The 26,539-nt window shown below is 38.1% G+C and overlaps 1 protein-coding gene across 1 annotated transcript in view; it reads right to left on the reverse strand.

Annotated features, from left to right (window-relative positions):
• Positions 1 to 809: 809 nt before the first annotated feature.
• LOC117073559 (zinc finger protein 736) overlaps positions 810 to 26,539 on the reverse strand; it is a 55,847-nt gene continuing 30,117 nt past the window's right edge. The window contains exons 4-6 of the mRNA XM_033194602.1: positions 25,068 to 25,194; positions 24,476 to 24,571; positions 810 to 7,567 (exon numbers count right to left, since the gene is read on the reverse strand). Of these exons, the coding sequence (XP_033050493.1) occupies positions 6,513 to 7,567; positions 24,476 to 24,571; positions 25,068 to 25,194 (1,278 nt within the window). The 3' untranslated portion in view covers positions 810 to 6,512. The remainder of the gene's footprint in view (positions 7,568 to 24,475; positions 24,572 to 25,067; positions 25,195 to 26,539) is intronic.

The following is a 26,539-nucleotide window of genomic DNA, read 5'->3' on the forward strand; positions in this document are numbered from 1 at the left end:
TGTCTAAGCCAGAATATAGAGGAGGATGACTAAAACCATATATATATATTTTTTTTTTGAGACACAGTCTCACTCTGTCGCCCAGGCTGGAGTGCAGTGGCGCGATCTTGGCTCACTGCAAGCTCTGCCTCCCAGGTTTACACCATTCTCCTACCTCAGCCTCCCGAGAGGCTGGGACTACAGGCGCCCACCACCACGTCCGTCTAATTTTTTGTATTTTTAGTAGAAACGGGGTTTCACCGTGTTTGCCAGGATGGTCTTGATCTCCTGACCTCGTGATCCGCCCACCTTGGCCTCCTAAAGTGCTGGGATTACAGGCATGAGCCACCGTGCCTGGCCCTAAAACCGTATTTTATATTTTGTTAATCTATATGAAAAGAGTTCAGGGTATTTTAGGTTTCAATACCTGTGGTGCACACTCTTAACACGTGTCAGCAATTCCAGGTTTGACTGCATAGAATTGCCCTCTATCTCCCCTAGTAGATGTTGAAATGTAGAAACATAATCTGAAAATTTTACAAGGTTTTCACTTAGTTTTGCTAAAATGTCCATCTCTTCATCTTGTTTCCATTGTGAGAGCCAACTGTGCAACATGGGTACAGTTATGCTCTCTTCATATGCAGAATTAATGCCATTGTTTTTACAACAGATACGTTCCATTTTTCACCTGAGACCACAGGCTAATTTCAAAAAGAATATTTACTTCTAATTATGTAGCTTCTGTTACATAGCTAGTATTGTCTTTGTTTACTTCATGTATATGCTAAAAAGACCTGATGACTTATGAAACATTCAACTGTTTACTTCAATAAATTGGCTCAATAAATTTAATAAACTCAATTATGTCAATTTTATAAAGTAAAATGAACAATAACTAAACATAAATTGGATTAAATAGCATTCTCTACTTCAAACAAAATATAAAATATACTAAATAACATACAATACACGCACTATGAAATTACTCACATGTGAAAATTATTTTGTGAACACCATTAAATATTATCAAAGTCACTTTCATAATCTCTGAGGGGATTATACAAAGAATGTTTTATGAAATTAGATGAAAAGAAAATTACATATTATGTCTATGGTGAGCAACAGGCAAACAAACAAACAACAAAAAAATAGAATTTGCACAAGATGATTCTAAGCCAGGAGCAATAACATTTTAGATAAATGAATTTAATACACAGCAGAGAAAATAGATTTGCTTTCAAAATCTTTGAAGTTTCTGGTATCCTGGTAACTGATCAAAACTTGTAAAATTATCTATTTCACTCTAATATTTTTCTTTTCTTCTCAAAGTAGGTACACAACCATAAACAAATACGATTACTTTCTCTATAAATCTGTTACACCTGAAGTTTATTTCATAGTGATATATTTGTATATTTAAATCCATGTAAAACAAAATTAAAGGTCTGTATGTGTTTAGCAGACCAGAGAAGTCATATGTTCAACAGAAAAAAGTAGGATAAAATTTTGTAAATAGTTGTTCAGAATTCAGAAACATATAGCTCCACTATACTCATAATCTTTGTTACAACCCTCATAATAACCTGTAGTTACAACAAAACAAAAATGTAAGTTGTAGAAACCATATTCTCTAAATTATTTTAAGTTAAAGACCACTGACAAAGGGATCACTAGAGATGTTATTCCACTGTCACCCAACAGTATATTGTTACCTGTAACCTTGGGTTAAGATGGGATAAATTATCATCAGTGGCAAGATACATATTCAGTGTAAAATAGCCTGAACACAATAACAACAATTTTGGTTTATTAAAACAAATAAAGTTCACACGTTGTCATTAAAAAGGCATTTTGAAATTCACTCTATTTTAATAACCTTAATTTGCAAATGGTAAAGCAATTTCCTTCTAAAATTCAAATTGTTTCTCTTACTAAGCAGATTATTATCCTGATCACTTACCACACTCCTATCATCCTGTCACTTACGACACCGCTGTAAACTACTAAGTGGCCTTTCCACTTAGGATTTCTTCATGTATCTTAGATTTCAGTTTACTTAATCTTCCATGGGAAAGTATATAAATCTGTCCATCTAACAGAGAAGAACCTCTCATAACTCTGGTGCAGCAATCATTGACCATGTTTTCACATAAATTCTAGAAATGAAGACATAGCATCAAATGTAAGAATTAAATTACATCAGTATTTGCTTTTGAAAAAATATTGAATCCTTTTAATATAAAAAAGTAGGTTCCTTTTAGAGAAAAGTGATCGAGACTGCTGACTAGAAGCAGCTAGACTGTGTAGTTCTCATAGAGAGGAATGCAAGGTGTATACAAATACAGCACCTGCAACTGAAACATCCAGGTACTTGCATTGGGAATAATCAAAGAAACAACTTACAGAGAATGGAGTAAAGAAAGGCAGGGCAGTGGGCCACCTGGGAACAACATGGAGCCAAGGGAACCTCCCCACCCAGTAAAGCAGTGAGTGCATGTGTGATCCTGGGAACGCACAATTCTCCCACAGATCTTCGCAACCTTCAGGTGAGGAGATACCCTCATGGACCCACTTCACCAAGGCCTTCAGTTTAACACACAGAGCTACATGGAGTCTTAGCAGAGCAGCTACTCAGGCCTGTGCAAATTCAAGAGCTTTAGATACTAGCTTTCCAGGCTTCCAGAAAAAGCAGCTGCAACTTGAGCAAAGCAGGAGGTTACACCCCTGTACATACTCAGAGGAAAGAGGCAGAATCCAGGGGGCTGAGTAGTGATGATCTGCAGGACCCACTTCTACAATGCCTCACACAGTAAGACCTACTGGCTTAGATTCCAGCCAACCATTGGTAGCAGCACTGCACCTCCCTGGGTTAGAGCCACCAGAAAGAGGAGTGGGCCACCATCTTTGCTGGTTGGGCAACTTAGCCATTCCAGCCTTCAGGTTTTGAAGCGCCCAAGCTGACTGGGGGCAGAAAGGATCTCCTAGCACAGTACAGGTGCTCTAAAAAGACAAGGCCAGACTGCCTGTTAAAGTAGGTCCCCAATTTCATTCCTTCTCACTGGAAAGTACTTCCCAATGAGGGTCTCCAGCTACCACCACCAGCGCTCTTTGGTTGATGGAGTTTTGAAACCTCTTTGGGATATAGTTCCTAGAAGGAAGAGTGAGCTGCCATTTTTGCTGTTTGTGTGTTAGCTCTTCCAGCCTTCTGGCTTTGGAGAATCCAAATAAACTGGGGGTGGAAGTGGTACCTCTGAACAGCAGAGTTGTCCTACAAAAATACGGTTAGACTGCTTTGAGGGGGTCCCCAATCATGTTTTCCTCACTGGGTAAGACCTTCAACAGGGGCTTTCCAGCTACTTCCTACAGGTGCTTTTGGGTTGGAAACAGGTCTGTACCTCCCTGGGATGCAGCTCCCAGAGAAAAGGGCATGCTGCCATTGTTGCTGTTTTGCAGCATTCAGTGGTGATAACTTCCGGTACTGGAACATCCGAGGAGACCAGAAACTGCAGTGGACACCCAGCATACTACAGCAGCCCTTCAGAAGTCGTCAGACTGTTACGTGAGTGCCCGTTCTCATATATTCTCATGAGGCAGGTGCTCCAGGCCTGGGCCACTAGCCAATCATTGCCAGAGCTATTGAGCCAGTAGCAACTTAGCAACTCCCTGGACAGAGCCTCCAGGGGCCTCTGCAGTACTACTGTCCTTGCCACCCTCAGACTCATGAAAAATCCAAAACCCTAAGTGCCTTATTCACACCTCAAACAACCTGCAGTTTACCCAAGGAGAGGAGGCCAGTCCATCCTCCATGGGTCCCACAAACTACCCACTGCTCCTCATCAGACAGTGAACCCCTAACTTGGCCAAAAGTACAGATCTTCCATCCTGGACTGGCTGCACTGGGTGATTGCTGACCTACATCTCTCTAAGATGCAGCCCCCAGAAGACAAGCAAAGAGATGGGGCAGCAAGCCAGCTCATGTGGTACCCAGAGGATTTGGTGCAAGAGCATCTGTAGTCAAGTGTGGCCAGCGACGGCCATTTCTCCCGGCTCCACTTTCTCCCATAACAGACTTTAGCCCCAGGGGAACTGTTGGGCCTAATTTCTGCAGGATGGTCTTGCAAATCAGAAGCAGCTGGTCCAACTGCGCACTCCTTGAACTGCTGGTCTCTCCCAGGGACCCAGTCTGGCCACAGCTGCTTACAGGGCAGTCTCAGGTACCCTGGAAGCTCATACCACAGCATCTGCACTGGTGGGCCATGCCTGACCCATGAGGAGCTCCAGCAAGGCAGCCCCTACGACTGCACCAGCCCACGCTTCTTCCCCACACTCCAGCTTCCCCCGAGACCATTGCAACTCCCCATATTTCTTTGCTGGCACATGTCTGCAAAGGCAGGTTTGGCTTTGCTTGCCCCACCAGCAAATGGAAATGCAATATGCCCCTGCCACTCCCAGCAACTGCCACTGTAGATGAAGTTTTGGTGTGCAGAGAGCCAGAAAACTCCACTCCTGCCTTTGTGCTAACACTGTGTGGAGAACAGGGTATCTTCCCACACTCTGAACAATCACTCCTTCTTAGGGGACACAGAAAAGGCATCAAAACTTTCTCTGGCCAGCATCCTCCCCTATACCAACACCACCTTTAAGTGCAACAGTACACAGTCTCCAGCAGGTATCCCCCACTCCCCTCCCAGCTGCTTTGCTCCTGCCAGTGAGGTGGATGCCAAAGACAGGCAGAAACCCCATATCCACCAGCACTCTGCTCCAGCTGTGGCACCTTGGTTCCACAGAATCGCAAACTCCAAATCTCAAGGAGCCAGAGAACACAGCTGGGGCTCAATACAAGTCCCCCGGAGTTAGAGTATGCAGCCTCTGAGTTGTGAGCTGAGCACTGCCCACCCCCACCACCACCAAAACAAAACAAAACTCCCAGGAACAAAGCCTGTTGGCTGCATCCAACAATCAAATACTCAAGACCATCAAATAGGATTACAAAAAAAAAAACAAAACAAAACCCATTCAAAGGTCAGCAACCTTAAAGATACGCCCACAAAGACAAGACAAAATCAGTGCAAAGATAAAAACACAAAAAGCCAGAGTGACTTTTTTCATCCAAATGACCAAATTATGTTTCCAGCAAGGCTTAAGATGACAGAAGTAGAATTCAGAATATGGATAGAAACAAACTTCACTGAGTTACAAAAGTAAGTTGCAACCCAACACAAGGAAGGGAAAACACTGCAGGAACTGACAGAAAAAACAGCCAGTCTAGAGAAAAATGTGGCCAACCTGATAGAACTGAAAAACACAATACAAAACCTTTATCACGTAATCACAAATATTAACAGCAGAATAGGCCAAGCAGAAGAAAGAATCGCAAGAGCTTCAAGACTGGCTTTCTGAAATAAGACAGACAAGAATAGTGAAAAAACAAAAAAGAGGAATGAACAAAACCTCTAAGAAATATGGGATTATGTAAAGAAACCAAATCTATGACGCAAGAGATTGCCTGAAAGCGATGGGGAGAATGAAAACAACCTGAAATACATATTTCAGGATAACATCCATGAGAACTTCCCCAACCTAGAGAGGCCAACATTCAAATGCAGGAAATGTGGAGAATCCCAGTAAGATACCCCATGAGAAGGTCATCCTCAAGACACATAATCATGAGATTCTCCAAGGTCAAAATGAAAGAAAAAATATGTTAAAAGGCAGCTACAGAAAAAAAGGACAGGTCACCTCTAAAAGAAGCTCTTGAGAAAAACAACGAACCTTTCAGCTGAAATCCTACAAGTCAAAAGAGATTAGGGGCCAATATTCAACATTCTTAAAAAAAGAATTCCAACACAGAATTTCACATCTGACCAAGGTAAGCTTCAGAATTAAAAAATATATATGATCCTATTCAGATAAGCAAATGCTGAGAAAATCTGTTACCACAAGATCTGTCTTATAAGAGCTTCTGAAGAAAGCATTAAATAAGAAAGACTATTACCAGTCACTACAAAAGCACACTAAAGTATACAAACTGCAGACACTATAAGGCAACCACATAAACAAATGTGCAAAATAGCCAGCTAAGATCCTAATAACAGAATCAAATCCACACATATGAATACTAACCTTAAACATAAATGGGCTAAATAACCAAATTAAAACACAGATGGCAAGCTGAATAAAGAATCAAGATCTAACGGTATGCTTTAATCGAGACACCCATCTCAAATAAGCTCAAAATAAGGGGAAAAAGAAAAGTCTACCAAACAAATAGAAAACAGGAAAAGCAAGGGTTGCAATCCTAGCTTCTGACAAAACAGACTTGAAATTAACATAGATTAAAAAAAAGAAGGGCATTACATAATAGCAAAGGGCTATATATGCACCCAACACATAAGCAACACATAAAGTTCTTAGAGACCCTCTAAGATGATAAATGTTCTTCCATCGTTATTACATTTATACTGCATTTGTTCAGTATTAAATTTCAGATGTTGGAAACAGTATGAGGACTTGTTAAAGGCTTTTCCACATTTTTAACACTTGTGGAGCTTCTCTCTAGTATGAATTCTCTTATGTCTGATGAGGTGTGAGAACCAGCTCGATGCTTTGCCACATTCTTCACATTTGTAGGGTTTCTCTCCAGTGTGAATTCTCTTATGATTAGTCAGGTCTGAGAAGCACTTGAAGGTCTTGCCGCATTCTTCACATTTGTAAGGTCTCTCTTCCATATGAATTCTCTTGTGGTTAAAAAGGGTTGAGGAGCGGGTAAAGGCTTTGCCACATTCTTCACAGATGTAGGGTTTCTCTCCAGTATGAATTCTCTTATGTTTACTAAGGGCCGAGAACCACTTAAAAGCTTTTCCACATTCATTACATTTGTAGGGTTTCTCTCCAGTATGAATTATCTTATGTTTAGCAAGGTCTGAGAACCACCTATAGGCTTTGTTACATTCTTCACATTTGTAGGGTTTCTCTCCAGTATGAATTCTCTTATGATTAGTAAGGTCTGAGAAGCACTTAAAGGCTTTGCCACATTCTTCACATTTGTAGGGTCTGTCTCCAGTATGATTTCTCTTGTGTTTAACAAGGGTTGAGGAGCAGGTAAAGGTTTTGCCACATCCTTCACATTTGTAAGGTTTCTCTCCAGTATGAACTCTCTTATGTTCAGTAAGGTTTGAAAACTTTTTAAAGGCTTTGCCACATTCTTCACATTTGTAGCATCTCTCTGCAGTATGAACTTTCTTATGTCTAGTAAAATCTGAGAACCTACAGTCTTTGCCACATTCTTCACATTTGTAGCATTTCTCTGTGCTAAAAATTTCCTTATTTTCCATGAAGATTGAGCACAACTGGCAATCTCTGCCAAATTTATTACATTGACAGGTTTTGCTATGGGTAATTGAAAAACACTGATGAAGGCCATTATAACTGCTTTTCTGCCCCTTGCAATTACCCACACTTTGGTTGTCTTTCTTTAAATGTAAATTATTAAGGTCACAGCTTCCATATTTTCTCAGAATCACTTTTTGAAATGAATCTTTTATGTCATGCTCCGGCAATATCTCTGCAGTAAAATGAAAAGAGCCAGCTGGAGAAAAAAAAAAATTCTCCCTCATTAGACTCAGGTGAATACATTTTACAAATATATAATTATACAAAGTACATTAACAAAATGACAATAAAATACCACAGGCTCTATATTCTTATTGACATATAAACCTAACAGAAATATACTGACCAAAATGCCTTTGCGAGAAGTCTAAGAACCAGTTAAGCATTTGCAGCATGCCAAGTGAGCAAATGCCAAGAACCACATAGAAGCGTAATAAAAGTATTTCATATTTACCCAGCACAATCATTCTTCATCCTATGATGACTCTAACTATAGACTCCAAACTCCTGTCTTCCCCCTCCAAAAATAAATAAAATAGTGGCACATGTGTCCATGCTTCTGGCTTACTGAGACCTTACCAAAGACTAATTTCTATATTCCATGACAGTGTTGAAAGGAAAGGTGGTATACACTGACAGTTTCAGACAGATGAGACCAAAGGTAAATGACTGTTACAAGAGATGAAAGACTTCAGTATCATAGACAGACAATGGGTATAGCAAGTGACTACAGGATCTCAGTAAGAAATATAGGGAATGGCCAGGAGTGGTAGCTCACACCTGTAATCCCAGAACTTTGGGAGGCTGAGGCAGAAGTTCAAGGTCAGAAGTTCAAGACCAGGCAGGCCAACATGGTGAAACCTCGTCTCAACTAAAAATACAAAAATTAGTAGGGCATGGTGGCAGGTGCCCATAATTCCAGCTACTTGGGAGGCTGAGGCAGAAGAAAGGAGAATTGCTTGAACTCAGGAGGTGGAGGTTGCAATGAGCCAAGCTCGTAACATTGCACTCTAGTCTGGGCAACAGGAGTAACATTCAAAACAAAACAACAACAAAAGAAACAAAACAAAAAAAAACCATGGGGAATCTTTTTAAACTAAAAAACACACAAGCCCAGAGAAAACATCCATAGAACAGGCTTGAGAGACTCCAAAAATCTCTAGCCTAAAAAACTGGTATCATATTCCCCCAGACAAAAGTCACTTAATACAGATTTTGACATGTGGCTTTTTATTATACAAATTGCAACCTAACATTACAACATATACAAAACATCAAGATAATATGGCTCAAAGATAAAAATGAATATCCAGAAATCATTTATTTTAAAAAGGAGACGTAAAAATTACATGAAACAATTTGAATTAAAGTCTAGATCTACTTTTTAAAAGAAAAAAAGTTACCCTAGAAAATCAAAATTACATCTCAATGATGCTCAATGAGTAAAATGGAAAAAAAAAAAAACAAAACAAAATGAAATAACAAAAATGAAACCAACAAAAAGATAAAAAGCACAGAAAGATATAAAAATTGTGTAGAACTACAAAAAAAGACTAATATGCACTTCAACATTAGTAAAAAAATATAAGAAAATCAAGAACTCGGCAAATTTCAACTAAGATTAACACAAAGAGATTTCTAACAAGACACAACATAAGCAATGATTTAAAAGTCACAGACAAGAAGAGAATCTGGAATTCAGGAAGAAAAAAGAGATGTGTTATTTATATGCATGCTTCTGCCAGATTATGAGTATATTTAAGAACACAAATCTTTCAGGCAAGAAGGGAGTAGGATGACATAGTTAAAGCACTGGAAAAAAAAAGTCCAAGCAAGAAACTTATCCAGCAAACGTATTCTTCAAAATGAAAAGAAAAAAAAAAATCTAACTGTATCATTATATCAAGATCTGTATCAAGATCTAACTATATGTCTTCAAGAGACTCATTTCGGATCTAATTAAAAAAAAAAGACTGAAAATGGCAGGATGAAAAATACAATTTATTCAAGTGTTAACCAAATGAGAGGAGAAGAGGCAACAATGTATTAAGTTGAAAACTGTCATATTTCATATAATTTACTTTAAGTCAAAATTCACAAGACAAAGTAGGACATTCAATTATAGTAAGAGGGTTCATTCACTGAGAACCTATAAATACAAGACAGTTTTCCCAAACACATAAAGCAAACATTGACGGAACTGAAGCAAAAATAGACAGCAATATAATAATGGAAGGATACATCAACATCCCACTTTCAGTAATAAATAGAGCAAGACAGAATATCAATGAAGGAACTAAAAACTTGAATGCACTATAAAATAATTACACCTAACAAATGTATACAGACAGCAGAATATACATCTTTTCAATATCTCATAAAACATTTTTCTAGATGGATGACCTGCGACATCAAAAAAGAAGTCTTAACAATTTTTTAAATTGAAATTTTACAGACAATTATTTATGGTCCAAATGGAATGAAACTAGAAATCAATAGCAGAAGAAAAGCTGAAAAATTCAAAAAACATAAAAATAAAACAACACTTTCTCTCCTCCGCCTGCCACCCCGCCCAGATGGAGTATTGCTCTGTCACCAGGCTGGAGTGCAGTGGCACAATCTCAGCTCACTGCAACCTCCACCTCCTGTGTTCATGTGATTCCCTGCCTTAGCCTCCCCTCCCGAGTAGCTGGGACTACAGGCATGCACCACCATGTGCCCAGCTAATTTTTTGTATTTTAGTAGAGACAAGGTTTCACCATGTTGACCAGGATGGTCTTGATCTCCTGACTTCACGATGTGCCCACCTCAGCCTCCCAAAGTGCTGGGATGACAGGCATGAGCCACCGCACCCAGCCAGCAACATACTTTTAAGCATGTTCTTTTTCAAGGGTTGGAAGACATAATATTGTGAAGATGTCCATGCTGCTTAAAGTGGCCCACACATTCAACACACCCCTTTTCAATTTTTAATTTTACTTTTCCAAAAAGAAAAAAAAAAAACCACAAAATTATGTAAGATCTCAAGGGACCATGAAAAGCCTGACAATCTTTAAAAAGAAGAAAAATATTGGAAGCATTATGCTTAACAATTTCCAAACACAAAACAAACCTACAGTAATCAAAGCACTTTGGTACTGGTATAAAGGTAGAACACCAAAGTAATGAAACAAAATGCAGCACAGATATAAACTCTTGAATATATGGTCAAGTGAGTTATTTGTACACCATACTGAAGCATTATACACAAAAGAAAATAGGTAAAAGCAATTTAAACTTTCCTTACCAAATGAATGGATAATTTAAAATACAAAAAAGGGAATATTAATCAGCTTTTAAAAAGCAGGAAACCTTCTAATACCTATTATAAAGACAAATTTTGAAGACAACATGCTAAATAAGCCAGCCACACATACACAAATACTGTATGAATCTACTTACATGGAATATCTAAAATAGTTACATCCTTAAAAATAGAAAATAGAATGATGTTTGTAAAGGGTCAGACAACAGGAAAAATAAGTAGTGGATTCATGTGTATAGCATATTTCTTTTACAAAATAAAATGTTCTAAAGATATGTTGCTAAAAATGTCAATATACTTAAAGCTTAAATATGTGATTAAAAATATTAAAGAGTATAAAATATTGTTTTTTTAACTTTATGTTTTAGACAGAGTTCTGCTCCTGAAGACCAGGCTGGACTGCAGTGATGCCATCTCCGCTCACTGCAACCTCCACCTCCCAGGTTCAAGTGATTCTCCTGCCTCAGCCTCTGCAGGAGCTGGGATTATAGGCGCACACCACCACACCTGGCTAATTTTATATTTTTACTACAGATGGGGTTTTGCTATCTTGGCCAGGCTGGTCTTGAACTTCTGACCTCAGGTGATCTGCCTGCCTTCACCTCCCAAAGTGCAGGGATTACAGCTGTGAGCCACCATGCTCGGCCCTTGTATTTCTTATAATTAAGAATAAAACAATCATTGACTACTAACAACAACAACAAAAAAGCAAATATACAAGTCATAAAATAGGGGTAATATTTACACAGTCAAACAGACACAGAAATAATTATATTGGCAACATATGTATGACTGATTAACATCTGACTTTTGTCCAAACATTGGTTTAATGTGTACAGAGTTGAAATATTGGCATACAAAATTTTAATACATAAATAAAAACTAAAAACAATTAATTAATGTGACATAGTCTACTGTAAAACATGAGCCACTAAGATAGAAAATAGTGAAACAAAATTTAACAAAAAAATTAACTAAAAAATACTGAATCAACATAGTGTACTACTAAAAAATAATTATTCTAGATAGCCATGCATTTTAACTGTGACCGCACATTTATAAAGAGCACTTATTTCGGTATTTTTGTTCAATTTCAACTTTTCCTATAGGTTCAGAGGCCACACGTCTAGGTTTGTTACATGAGTACATTATGTATTGCTAAGGTTTTGGATACTGCTACTACTACCCACAGTACCCCATAGGTACCTTTTCAGGCCTTGTCTCTTTCCTCCCTTCCTCCTCTAGTGGTTCCCAGTGTCTACTGTTTTCATTTTTTATATCCATGTATACTCAATATTTAGCTCTCACTTATAAGTAAGAACATACAGTATTTGGCTTTCTGTTTTTCTCCATTAATTTACTTAAGATAATGGCTTTCAGCTGCATCAATGTTGCTACAAAGAACATAATTTTTTTTGGCTGTGTAGTATTTCACTGTGTATAGGTACCACATATTCTTTATCCAGTCCACCAGTGATGGGCAACTAGATTGATTTCATGTCATTGTTATTAAAGACAATAAAGTTTGAATCACTAGTATACAGTGAAAGCAATAACATTTTATGGAAAACGCATTATAATCATTCATAAAAGCTTTTTTTTTTTAGAAAGAGGAAACATTTTGATTATTTTATTTTTTAATCTTCAAAATCTTCTGCCATGAGACAGGAATGCATGATAGCAATGGCTCAACTTCTTCACATGAAACACTTGGATTCATTTTCATTCACAAGTTTTTCTAAAAACATCTACAATTTCATAACCCCACCCACTTCCAACCATTATCACAGATTTAACTGACCATTAAATAGCTGGAAGCTTTGATGAGAAAATATGAATAGGCACTTAAATAATACTGGACATACTTATTATGTCATTAATGTATAGCTGCTATTTTTGCACAAAACGTAAAGGTAAGGCGACCTCTGGAAGCAAAGTATTACATTACTAAATAATATAAACAACATAAATACAGTACAATATGGTGTGAAATAAAATAAACAATTAGAAATAAATTTATATATTCACATAGACAAAGTTTGAGAAAAGTTGATGAAAATGCTAGTAACTTTTTGTACACAGTAAACTAACACATATAAATCGAAGATTACAATATATGGTGTGCCTGTTAATTATCTAGTTCATGTTTTATGTAACATATACATTTGAGCACATTACCTCAGAACTTGTGAAATTACAGGCATAGTTGTTATACAGCAACTCAGAAAGAACAACATATATATGACAACCCTAGTAGTCTTCATAGTAAAGAAGATTATAAATTATTTATAAATTATAAAATAAGTTATTAAGAAATAGGTAACAATTTGGAGTTTATTATATGCTGGAGGGTGTTCTGAGTAACCTATGGTATTAGTGTTTTTTGGAATTCTGTGAGGTGAGTAGATAAAATCAACTATTCCACAGTAGAGGCATCTGTCATATAGAATTTAAATTTCTAAGCTTAGTTCCTACTAAGAAAAATATACTTTTGAAGTGAAATAGACGTTTAGATTTTCTTGTACTTAATCAGATGCTTTGTGCTCTGATAAAAGTTCTCACTTTCAATTTCTGTATGATCAACTGACTGGAAATTATAAAGCAGAAAACATATGACGTCTGTCCCGGGCCTCTCTCAAATCTCTTAACCAAATCTCAATGTCTCCCTACTCCTCTCACAGACATCTAACATAACGCACAGATTTTTAAAAACAGCTTAAAAAATAGTGGTCTCCAAAAATTTGCACAAAGTTTCCAGATCCCTCAAAGCAATAGAAGAACAGTTAGATTATTTAGATCCTTACAGCATAAAAAGGAGTTGTCTCTCACTGTGAATGCACCAGCAGATTAAATGGATAAAAGACTTAAAGAATTCAAAAGCTTAATAAGCATACATCAAAAAATTGTCCTCCATGACAGTAAGAGGCTTTTCAAGAATCAGTTCCATTAGAGAACAGCCTCCCAATCCACATTTTAAACTCTGGGTTTCTCCTTCACCTTTGGACCTTTCACATGTGTTATCTGCTAAATCATTCAGACGTATTTGAGTGTATGGCTATTCTTTCCACTCGTTTCATATTCCAGTAATATTTTCTATGCTGCAGAAGGTAACCAGGTCTAGCTTAAAGACTTTGCAACACAACCTTTCTTTCCTTCAACAGCAATTGGTCTAAGTAAAACACAATCAACTCCCAGTATTATCCTCAGGAGAAATCTAAAACAATGGATCTGTTTAAAGTTCTGATTAATAAGCCGGACGCAGTGGCTCACACCTGTAATCCCAGCACTGTGGGAGGCTGAGGCAGGCGGATTACGAGGCCAGGAGATCAAGACCATTCTGGCTAACACACGTGAAACCCCATCTCTACTAAAAATACAAAAAATGAGCTGGGTGTGGTTGCAGGCGCCTGTAGTCCCAGCTACTACTGGCGAGAACCTGGGAGGTGGAGCTTGCAGTGAGCTGAGATCAGGCCACTGCACTCCAGCCTGGGTGACAGCGAGACTCTGTCTCAAAAAAATAAAATAAAATAAAATAAATTTTAAAAAAAAGTTCTGATTAATAGTCTCTCTCCCTTAATATGAAAATGATGGAGTAATGAGAATTAGTCTGTATCTGCTAGAAGAAAGGTGAATGTTGTTATAATACTAGAGGAATTGCCATGCCACAGTCATCTAGAGAAGCAAAAGATTATAGAATCTGAAAAGAAAATGAGGAAAAATCTCTTTAACTTAGAAATTACACACAAAAGTCCAAAGACACAACTGAGAACATGTTTGTGAAGCACTAAAAAATCTATAGCCTGGCTCATTGCCATAGCCATTCTTTAAGCAAGTCTTTAAACATTAGATTAGATGGCTGTTTTTAAGTTTCCAAATTTCATAAAAGGATCACATGACATTAAAAAAAAAAAACAGGAAACATACCCCACCTGAAGAAATAAATTTCCAAAACTCAATCTTTAAGAAGATCTTTGCATTATCTGACCAAGATGTCAAAATAATGATACTAAGTATGCTCAATAACAAAAATAGAACACAGACAAAAAAAAAAAAGAACCCAGTAGAAATTGTAGAACAGGATGGGGTGACCAAGATGGCCGAATAGGAACAGCTCCAGCCTCCAGCTCCCAGCGTGAGCGACACAGAAGACGGATGATTTCTGCATTTTCAACTGAGGTACCGGGTTCACCTCACTGGGGCGTGTTGGACAGTCGGAGCTGGTCAGCGGGTACAGCCCGACCAGTGAGAGCTGAAGCAGGGCAAGGCATCACCTCACCTAGGAAGCGTAAGGGGGAAGGGAATTCCTTTTCCTAGTCAAGGGAAACTGAGACACACAACACCTGGAAAATCGAGTAACTCCCACCCTAATACTGCGCTTTACCAAGGGTCTTAGCAAACGGCACACTAGGATATTATATCCCACACCTGGCCTGGAGGGTCCCATGCCCACAGAGCCTCCCTCACTGCTAGCACAGCAATCTGAGATCTAACTGCAAGGTGGCAGGGAGGCTGGGGGAGGGGCGCCCATCATTGCTGAGGCTTAAGTAGGTAAACAAAGCCACCTGGAAGCTCGAATTGAGTGGAGCCCACTGCAGCTCAAGGAGGCCTGCCTGCCTCTGTACACTCCACCTCTGGGGACAGGGCATAGCTAAACAATAAGCTGCAGAAACCTCTGCAGAGGCAAATGTGCCTGTCTGACAGCTTTGAAGAGAGCAGTAGTTCTCCCAGCACGGAGGTTGAGATCTGAGAATGAACAGATCCTGACCCCTGAGCAGCCAAACTGGGAGACGTCCCCCACTAGGTGCAGACCGACACCTCACACCTCACACGGCTAGGTACACTGCTGAGACGAAGCTTCCAGAGCAAGAATCAGACAGCAACACTCGCTGTTCAGCATTCTGCAGCCTCTGCTGCTGATACCTAGGCAAACAGGGTCTGGAATGGACCTCAAGCAAACTCCAACAGACCTGCAGCTGAGGGTCCTCACTGTCAGAAGGAAAACTAACAAACAGAAAGGACACCCACACCAAAACCCCATCAGTACATCACCATCATCAACGACCAAAGGCAGATAAAATCACAAAGATGGGGAAAAAGCAGTGCAGAAAAGCAGAAAAGTTGGAAATTCAAAAAATCAGAGCGCATCTCCCCCTCCAAAGGAACGCAGCTCATAGCCAGCAACGGAACAAAGCTGGATGGAGAATGCCTTTGATGAATCGAGAGAAGGCGGCTTCAGTCGATCAAACTTCTCAGAGCTAAAGGAAGAACTATGTACCCAGCGCAAAGAAACTAAAAACCTTGAAAAAAGAATGGATGAATGTATAACTAGTATAATCAATGCAGAGAAGACCATAAAAGAACGGACAGAGATGAAAACCATGACATGAGAACTACATGACAAATGCACAAGCTTCAGTAACTGACTCGATCAACTGGAAGAAAGAGTATCAGTGATTGAAGATTAAATGAATGAAATGAAGCAAGAAGAGAAGTGTAGAGAAAAAAGAGTGAAAATAAATGAACAAAGCCTCCAACAAATATGGGATTATGTGAAAAGACCAAATGTACGTCTGATTGGGGTGCCTGAAAGTGACAAGGAAAATGGAACCAAGTTGGAAACACTCTGCAGGATATCATCCAGGAGAACTTCCCCAACCTAGTAAGGCAGGCCAGCATTCAAATTGAGGAAATACAGAGAACGCCACAAAGATACTCCTCGAGAAGAGCAACTCCAAGACATATAATTGTCAGATTCACCAAAGTTGAAATGAAGGAAAAAATGTTAAGGGCAGCCAGAGAGAAACGTCGAGTTACCCACAAAGGGAAGCCCATGAGACTAACAGCAAATCTCTCGGCAGAAACTCTACAAGCCAGGAGAAAGTGGGGGTTAATATTCAACATTCTTAAAGAGAAGAATTTTCAACCCAGAACTTCATATCCAGCCAAACTAAGTTTCATAAGTGAAGGAGAAATAAAATCCTTCACAGACAAGCAAATGCTTAGAGATTTTGTCACCACCAGGCCTGCCCTATAAGACATCCTGAAGGAAGCACTAAATATGGAAAGGAACAACCGGTACCAGCCATTGCAAAAACATGCCAAAATGTAAAGTCCATCGATGCTAGGAAGAAATTGCATCAACTAACGAGCAAAATAACCAGTTAATATCATAATGACAGGATCAAGTTCACACATAACAATATTAACCTTAAATGTAAATGGACTAAATGGTCCAATTAAAAGACATAGACTGGGAAATTGAATAAAGAGCCAAGACTCATCAGTTTGCTGTATTCAGGAGACCCATCTCAGATGCAGAGACACACATAGGCTCAAAATAAAGGGATGGAGGAAGATCTACCAAGCAAATGGAGAACAAAAAAAAGCAGGGGTTACAATCCTAGTCTCTGATAAAACAGACTTTAAACCATCAAAGATCAAAACAGACAAAGAAAGCCATTGCATAATGGTAAAGGGATCAACTCATCAGGAAGAGCTAACTATCCTAAATATATATGCACCTGTTACAGGAACACCCAGATTCATAAAACAGGCCCTTAGAGACTTACAAAGAAACTTAGACTCCCATACAATAATAATGGGAGACTTTAACACCCCACTGTCAACATTAGGCAGATTAATGAGACAGAAAGTTAACAAGGATATCCAGGAATTGAATTCAACTCTGCACCAAACGGACCTAATAGACATCTACAGAACTCTCCACCCCAAATCAACAGAATATACATTCTTCTCAGCACCACACTGCACTTATTCCAAAATTGACCACATAGTTGGAAGTAAAGCACTCCTCAGCAAATGTAAAAGAATAGAAATTTTAACAAACTGTCTCTCAGACCACAGTGCAATCAAACTAGAACTCAGGACTAAGAAACTCAATCAAAACCGCTCAACTACATGGAAACTGAACAACCTGCTCCTGAATGACTACTGGGTACATAACAAAATGAAGGCAGAAATAAAGATGTTCTTTGAAACCAATGAGAACAAAGATACAACATATCAGAATCTCTGGGACACATTTAAAGCAGTGTGTAGAGGGAAATTTATAGCACTAAATGCACACAAGAGAAAGCAGGAAAGATGTAAAACTGACACCCTAACATCACAATTAAAAGAACTTCAGCAACTTCAGAACAGTCTCAGGATACAAAATCAATGTGCAAAAATCACAATCATTCTTATACATCAGTAACAGACAAAGAGCCAAATCATGAATGAACTCCCATTCACAACAGCTTCAAAGAGAATAAAATACCTAGGAATCCAACTTACACGGGATGCAAAGGACCTCTTCAAGGAGAACTACCAACCACTGCTCAGTGAAATAAAAGAGGACACAAACAAATGGAAGAACATACCATGCTCACGGATAGGAAGAATCAATATTGTGAAAATGGCCATACTGCCCAAGGTAATTTATAGATTCAATGCCATACCCATTATGCTACCAATGACTTTCTTCACAGAATTGGAAAAAATTGCTTTAAAGTTCAGATGGAACCAAAAAAGACCCCACATTGCCAAGGCACTCCTAAGCTAAAAGAACAAAGCTGGAGGCATGCTACCTGACTTCACACTATACTACAAGGCTACAGTAACCAAAACAGCATGGTACTGGTACCAAAACAGAGATATAGACCAATGGAACAGAACAGAGCCCTCAGAAATAATACCACACATCTACAGCTATCTGATCTTTGACAAACCTGACAAAAACAAGAAATGGGGAAAGGATTCCCTATTTAATAAATGATGCTGGGAAAATTGGCTAGCCATAAGTAGAAAGCTGAAACTGGATCCTTTCCTTACTCCTTATACGAAAATTAATTCAAGATGGATTAGAGACTTAAATGTTAGACCTAAAACCATAAAAACCCTAGAAGAAAACCTAGGTAGGCCGGGCGCCGTGGCTCAAGCCTGTAATCCCAGCACTTTGGGAGGCCGAGACGGGCGGATCACGAGGTCAGGAGATGGAGACCATGCTGGCGAACATGGTGAAACCCTGTCTCTACTAAAAAATACAAAAAAACTAGCCGGGCGAGTTGGCGGGCGCCTGTAGTCCCAGCTACTTAGGAGGCTGAGGCAGGAGAATGGCGTGAACCCGGGAGGCGGAGCTTGCAGTGAGCTGAGATCCGGCCACTGCACTCCAGCCCGGGCGATAGAGCGAGACTCTGTCTCAAAAAAAAAAAAAAAAAAAAGAAAACCTAGGTAATACCATTCAGGACATAGGCATGGGCAAGGACTTCATGTCTAAAACACAAAAAGCAATAGCAACAAAAGCCAAAACTGACAAATGGATCTAATTAAACTAAACAGCTTCTGCACAGCAAAAGAAACTACCATCAGAGTGAACAGGCAACCTATAGAATGGGAGAACATTTTTGCAATCTACTCAACTGACAAAGGGCTAATATCCAGAACCTACAAAGAACTCAAACAAATTTACAAGTAAAAAACAAACAACCCCATCAAAAAGTGGGCAAAGGATATGAACAGACACTTCTCAAAAGAAGACATCCATACAGCCAACAGTCACATGAAAAAATGCTCATCATCACTGGCCATCAGAGAAATGCAAATCAAAACCACAATGAGATACCATCTCACACCAGTTAGAATGGCAATCATTAAAAAATCAGGAAACAACAGGTGCTGGAGAGGATGTGGAGAAATAGGAACACTTTTACACTGTTGGTGGGACTGTAAACTAGTTCAACCATTGTTGAAAACAGTGTGGCAATTCCTCAATGATCTAGAACTGGAAATACCATTTGACCCAGCCATCCCATTACTGGGGTATACCCAAAGGATTATAAATCATGCTGCTATAAAGACACATGCACACGTATGCTTACTGCAGTATTATTCACAATAGCAAAGCCTTGGAATCACACCAAATGTCCATCAGTGACAGACTGGATTAAGAAAATGTGGCACATATACACCGTGGAATACGATGCAGTCATAAAAAAGGAGGAATTCGTGTCCTTTGAAGGGACATGGATACAGTTGGAAACCATCATTCTCAGCAAACTATCGCAAAAACAGAAAACCAAACACCGCATGTTCTCACTCATAGGTGGGAACTGAACAGTGAGATCACTGGACCCAGGAAGGGGAATATCACACACCAGGGCCTATTGTGTGGAGGGGGTGGGGGGATGGATAGCATTAGGAGATACACCTAATGTAAATGATGAGTTAATGGGTGCAGCACACCAACATGGCACATGCATACATATGTAACAAATCTGCACGTTGTGCCCACGTACCCTAGAACTTAAAGTATAATAATAAAAAAATTATAAAAAAAAAGAAATTGTGGAACAGAAAAATAATTGTTGAAAAATTTTGTAGAGCCACAACAGAATTAATGATCAGAAAACAAAAATCAGAAAACTAAAGACATGTTATTTATAGAGTCATGAAAAAAATAAAATTAAAAAAGTTGAAAAACATCAACATGGAATATGTGACTTATCAGATATGATTAAGGAGACCAATATATTCATGAAAGGAGTCTTTGAAGAAGAATGCCAGGGGAAGTGGTAGAGAGGTGATTTGAAGAAAAAAGGGACTCACTAAAACTTCCTAAATTTCAAAGTAATGAAAAAAATCTGCTACCAACCAAGGATACTTAATCTGGGAGAAATTTACTTAACAAATAAGACAAAAATAAAGACTTTCTAATATGAACCAAAGGTAAGCGTGTTCATTACCCCTAAAACAGTCTTATAAGAAATACAACATGGAGTCCATAATGTTGACAGACATGGTGGTTCACACCTGTAATCCCAGCAACTTTATAGGCGGAGGCAGAAGAAGTAGCATTTTAGGCCAGGAGTTTGAGACCAGCCTGGGTGATATAGTGAGACCCCTTCTCAAAAGAAGAGACCTTTATAATAATTTTGTTTTTCAGGGAGAGGGTTTTAAGACCTGTTAGAACTAAAGATTGACTGGAGTCATTGTGAAAAGGCAGGTCCTCATATAGGTGAAAAACTTGAAAACTCTTGGTCTTTGGCTACAGGCCAAGAAATGGTTCACCTATTTTGACTTGACTTAAAATTCTGTAGTGACTCCATAACCATCTCCAGCTCCTTCCAGCCTAGGAGTGGTTCTCCACATCAGAGACCCAGAGAAAGATGCCTATTTGTGGTTATAGCAGTAGGTCTGCAGACCTTGGCCTTTACTGTACTCTCTGAAACAGTTCAGTGACTCAGTTTCAGCACTGATAGTCACAGTTTGTGGCAAGTTCTGCCAACCTAGGTACTCAAAGTGTTACTTGGGGAAATCCTGCCACATACTAAGTAAAAAACACACATCAGGCACACCATATACCAACTGTACTGCAGAACACTGGCCCTAGTGCTGGCCCTACAGATCAAAGTCCTGAAGGCAATTCAGTCTGCCAAGAAATAAGAGAGGATTAACAACTACCCAGGCTCCTGGTAACAAACCCACTAAAGGCAAACTCCACAACAGAACAAGAAGTAGCCATGTGACCCACGTATAACCCCTCTCCACTGCATACACAAAAAGATTCTATCAGCTAATTGACCCAAGAGAAGATTTGTACCTGCTGAAATTAGTCTATAAAATTGGAAAATTTAGATTAAATAAATGCCCTATTAAAATTCTAGTAAAATTTTTCAAAGTAATAGAAAATACAATCTTAAAATTTATATGGAATTACAAAAAACATTGAATAGCCAAAGCAGTTTTGAGGATTAAAAACAAAGCTAGGGGCATTATACTTTCTGATTTTAAACTACATTTGAAGACTACTGTAATAAAAACAGGATGATCTGTGCATAAAAATGCACACCAGTATCAGTGGAGCAGAATGGAGAGCCCAGAAACAAATCCACTCATGTAAGATCAACTTATCTTTGACACTGAACCACTGAGAATGCTGAAAGTACAGTCTCTTCCATGCTTGGGGCTGGGAAAACTGAATATCCACAAGTAAAATAATAAAATTAGACCACTTTTCTTACATTATATTTAAAAACTGACTAAATATAAAATAAGGACTCTAATGTATGACATAAATTCTTAATAATCTTAAAAGAAAACATATGAAGAAACCTTAATATTGGTCTTGAAGTGAATTTTTGGATACAACAGCAAAAGTACAGCAACAAAAGGAAATATAAATAAACTGATCAAATTAAAACACTTCTGCAGAACCAAGAAAAAACAGAATAAGAAAACCATATCTGATAAGTGGTTAGTATCAAAAATATATAAGAAACTCATGCAAATAAAAGGCAACAACTATAATAGTAATAATAACAAGATTTAGAAATAAGCCAAGGACTAAATAAATGTTTACTAATGAAAGCATACAATTGGGCAGCAGGTATATAGAAAGGTTCTCAATCTCACCAATCTGGCAGATGCAAATTAAATTCATTGTGAGATATTACTTTATACCTGTTAGGATTGCTAATATCAAGAAGAAGACTTATAACAAGCATTGACAACAATATATTAAAGAAAAGATGGTGTACACTTTTGGTGACATGGAATTTTCTAGAGACATTATGAAAACCAGTACGTAGGTTCTTTTAAAAAATATTTAAGGCCGGGCGCGGTGGCTCAAGCCTGTAATCCCAGCACTTTGGGAGGCCGAGACGGGTGGATCACGAGGTCAGGAGATCGAGACCATCCTGGCTAACACGGTGAAACCCCGTCTCTACTAAAAAATACAAAAAAACTAGCCGGGCGAGGTGGCAGGCGCCTGTAGTCCCAGCTACTCGGGAGGCTGAGGCAGGAGAATGGCGTGAACCCGGGAGGCGGAGCTTGCAGTGAGCTGAGATCCGGCCACTGCACTCCAGCCTGGGCGATAGAGCAAGACTCTGTCTCAAAAAAAAAAAAAAAAAAAAAAAAAAAAATTTAATAGTACTACTATACAATTCAGCTATCTCATTTCGGCATATACAATAAATTTACTATCTGAAAGAAATACCTGCACCTCCACGTTCACTGAAACATTTTTCACAATTGTCAAGATATGAAAGCAATCTCAAGTGTTTGTGGACACTGACTACACAAAAAAAAAACATGGTATATGTACAAAATAGAATATTATTCAGCCATAAAAAATAATAAAACCCTGACATTTCTACAACATGGATGGACCTAGATGACGTTATGCCAAGTGAAACATCACAGAAACAGAAAGACAAATACTGTATGATCTCATTTCTATGGAGAATATATATAATAAGGTTGGACTCCTAGGAGAAGAGAATATAGAGGTGAGTGCTAGGCCCTGGAGGTGAAGAAAGGGGAGTATGTTGTTCAAATGGTACAAATTTTCAGTAAAAGGACAAATAAGTTATGGTAACCTAAGGTACAGCTTTATGAATACTGAAAGTAATACTGAAAGTATGCTGAAAACGTGCTGAGAGATCTTAATTGTTCTCACTACAAAAAAGGTAAGTCGTAAGGTCACAAATGTGTTTTTTCATTAATTTAATTGTATTAATCATTTCATTATGTATACACATAAAATCAATACATTGTATAATACATAGGTATTCAATTATTTGTGAAAAAAATTCACGTTACTGGGATTATATGTGTGTGTGTGTCATACACATGCATATATAAATGTGTTTATATATATACATGTGAATGACACAATCACAGTAAGCTTTATACTAAATAAAATCACAAAATGATGTCATTTAAAATTAAAATTAAAGTTAAAATTGAAGTTTAATATGTACTCAGCAGGTCAGACGCAGTGGCTCATGCCTGTAATCCCAGCACTTTAGGAGGCCGAGGCAGGCAGATCACCTGAGGCTGGGAGTTCAAGACCAGCCTGACCAACATGGAGAAACCCTGTCTCTACGAAAAATACAAAATTCTCCGGGTGTGGTGGCACATGCCTGCAATCCCAGCTACTAGGGAGGCTGAGGCAGAAGAATCACTTGAACCTGGGAGGCGGAGGTTGCGGTGAGCCGAGATTGCGCCATTGCACTCCAGCCTGGGCAACAAGAGCAAAACTCCATCTCAAAAAAAAAAAAAAAACTATATATATATATACTCAGCAATGTTTTAAGCTCCCCAGTGACATAGTATATTTAATAAATGTATGAAGTAGATACACTGAACTATATTACATACAGTTGAGGAATTTGGCCATATTTACCAACATTTGTTTATGTAAGAATAACATTTTGACCTAACACAATTTTAGAGTTTGTTTCACTTAGGGAGATGCTTAGTGTTTTGATATAATTACTGAGTATAAATTTCTGTAAAATCACATTTGAAGGCTCCATAGAATAGAAAATTATAAAGCAGGAAGCATACATCTTCTTGCGGTGTTCCTGGAATTTCTGATCCAAATTACAATATCCCCAAAACTTATATATTTAGACATTATCCAAAAAGAGAACTTAAAAAATGGTTTAATATAGAGTTTCTCAAAAATACAAATATTGCTGTTTCCCCAAAGCAATGGAAAAGCAGTCAAATCACCCATTTTCTTTTAAGCCATGAAAGACTTTCATTATTACTGTAAACTAAAAACAAAAACAAAACACACACACACACACACACATTACTGAAGGGGAAGTACAGTGCTTGGAAAATTCACAAGAATGGGACAAAAAATGTCCCTATGTTAAAGCGAGAGAAAGAAATGAAGGCTTCTCAGAAACTATTTCCACTGGAGCAGAGTTTCTGGAAGCAAAGGTCTGGCTTCCTCTTTGACATTGGGTTCCGTCATTTGTGTCATTTGCTTCATTCACTCCCACCTACCTGGGTGTTTGACTACTGCCTCCTGTCTCTTCACTTTCCAGGGCTCTTTTCTTTGCTCCAGACAGGCCATCAAGTCTGGCTTAAAGATAGCAAGACCTGTTTTATTAGAAAAAAATAACATGACTCTTGCTAGGATAATCCGATTACGAATCTAGTACTGTGCTCAGTAGAGAAGAAAGAACATTATAGAAGACTCTAGAAAATTAATTTAAATATACTGTTTCCTAACAGAAACTTTAGAATATTTAGGAAGTATTTTAAATTTGTGCTCTATCGCCCAGTAATACTGAATCAAAAATCAGCGTGAAAAATGCATTTTTAGGTGTGGGTAACAATATTTCACGCTACTAAATTTCTGATATCACTGCTAATTTAGACTGAAGTATACAGATGGGCTCAAAAAAGGGAAAGATTAATGTTAAGATGAAACATCTTGAAGATTATATTTTCTACCTCAACAGATACCCAATTTTTTCTTTTTGAAGCAGGATTCTGAAACTTATTTATGCAAAGCAGAACCTCAAAAAAAAAAAAAAGAAGAAAATAAAATATTTAATGTAGAATATGAGTTGTATATTGAATTTATTCTCACCCAAGGAGACCAGGTTTCTGTAGTTCTCTAACATCACATCCCTATATAAACACTGCTGAGCAGAATCCAGGCATTCCCACTCTTCTGGGGAGAATTCTATGGCCACATCCCTGAATGTCAACACTCCCTGGAAAACAAAACATATTTACCAAGTGACCATAGAAAGAATTCTTGATTTGACATCAGGTAAAATGAGAGTAAAGAGAGCTGGTTCTGACTTATATGAGTTACTGGAGTTATTCAATAGGATACTTTCTAGCACAGAAATATCCTCTACTGTATTTTTACCTCTAAGAAAAGATGGAATAAGATCATGAAACCAGTGTATGTGCAATACTTTTCTTGGTGATACTGTATAAAATAAAGGACATTAACACAGGCATGTACATTTCTTAATGCTATATTTACATAATACAAGATAAGCTGTCTATAGTTCCCATATGAAAACTTCATGGTGAAGTAAAAGCATACTTCTCAAATCTTATTGTGTACAGCAATGAACAGGAGATCTTGTTAAAACCTAGATTTTGACTCTGAAGATCTAGGGTAAAGCTTGAGTTTCCAAATTTCTAAGAAGTTTGCCAGTGATATCACTGCTTCTAGCCCAAGAATATTTTGTCAAAAATTCTGTAAGTGGCACGGCCTAGGTTTTTAGTTTATTTGACCAGTAAAGAAAGATGAGAGCCTTCATTTTCCATAGCAAGCTATATGCAAAGAGAGGGTAAGAAGAAAGAAGAGCTATCAGATTAAATATGGTTTAATCTTGTTCTTGCACATCACTTGATAAAACTCCCCAAGATACCTATCAATAATAAAGATAAAAATAATTAACTAGAGTGAAAAATATATTAAAAATATATTAAAAGAAATTTGTATCAGGTGTTGATTAACAAAGGATACAAGATGTTGTGCTATTATCAACATTAACACAAAAAGGGTCAACTTAATATGAGTCTAGTCATGAAGAAACATCAGTTTTAAGCAAAATTTAAGCTACAAATATCTCCCATGTTCTGTAATCTCTAATTTTGGGTTAAACTTTTTTTTTTTTTTAAACTTTAAGTTCTACAATACATGTGCAGAACGTGCAGGTTTGTTACATAGGTATACATGTGTCATAGTGGATTGCTGTTCCTATCAACCCATCATCTAGGTTTTAAGCCCCACATGCATTAGGTATTTGTCCTAATGCTCTCCCTCCCCTTGCCCCCATCTGCTAACAGGCTCTGGTGTGTGATGTTTCCCTCTCTGTGTCCATGTGTTCTCATTGTTCAAATCCTACTTATGAGTGAGAACATGCGGTGTTTGTTCTTCTGTTCCTGTTTGTTAGTTTGCTGAGAATGATGGTTTCCAGCTTCATCCACATCCCGGCAAAGGGCATGAATTCATTCTTTTTTATGGCTGCAGAGTATTGCATGGTGTATATGTGCCACATTTTCTTTATCCAGTCTATCATTGATGGGCATTTGGGT

This window comes from Trachypithecus francoisi, unplaced genomic scaffold, assembly GCF_009764315.1.
Source record: "Trachypithecus francoisi isolate TF-2019V2 unplaced genomic scaffold, Tfra_2.0 Lachesis_group4, whole genome shotgun sequence".
Classification (NCBI taxonomy): domain Eukaryota; kingdom Metazoa; phylum Chordata; class Mammalia; order Primates; family Cercopithecidae; genus Trachypithecus; species Trachypithecus francoisi.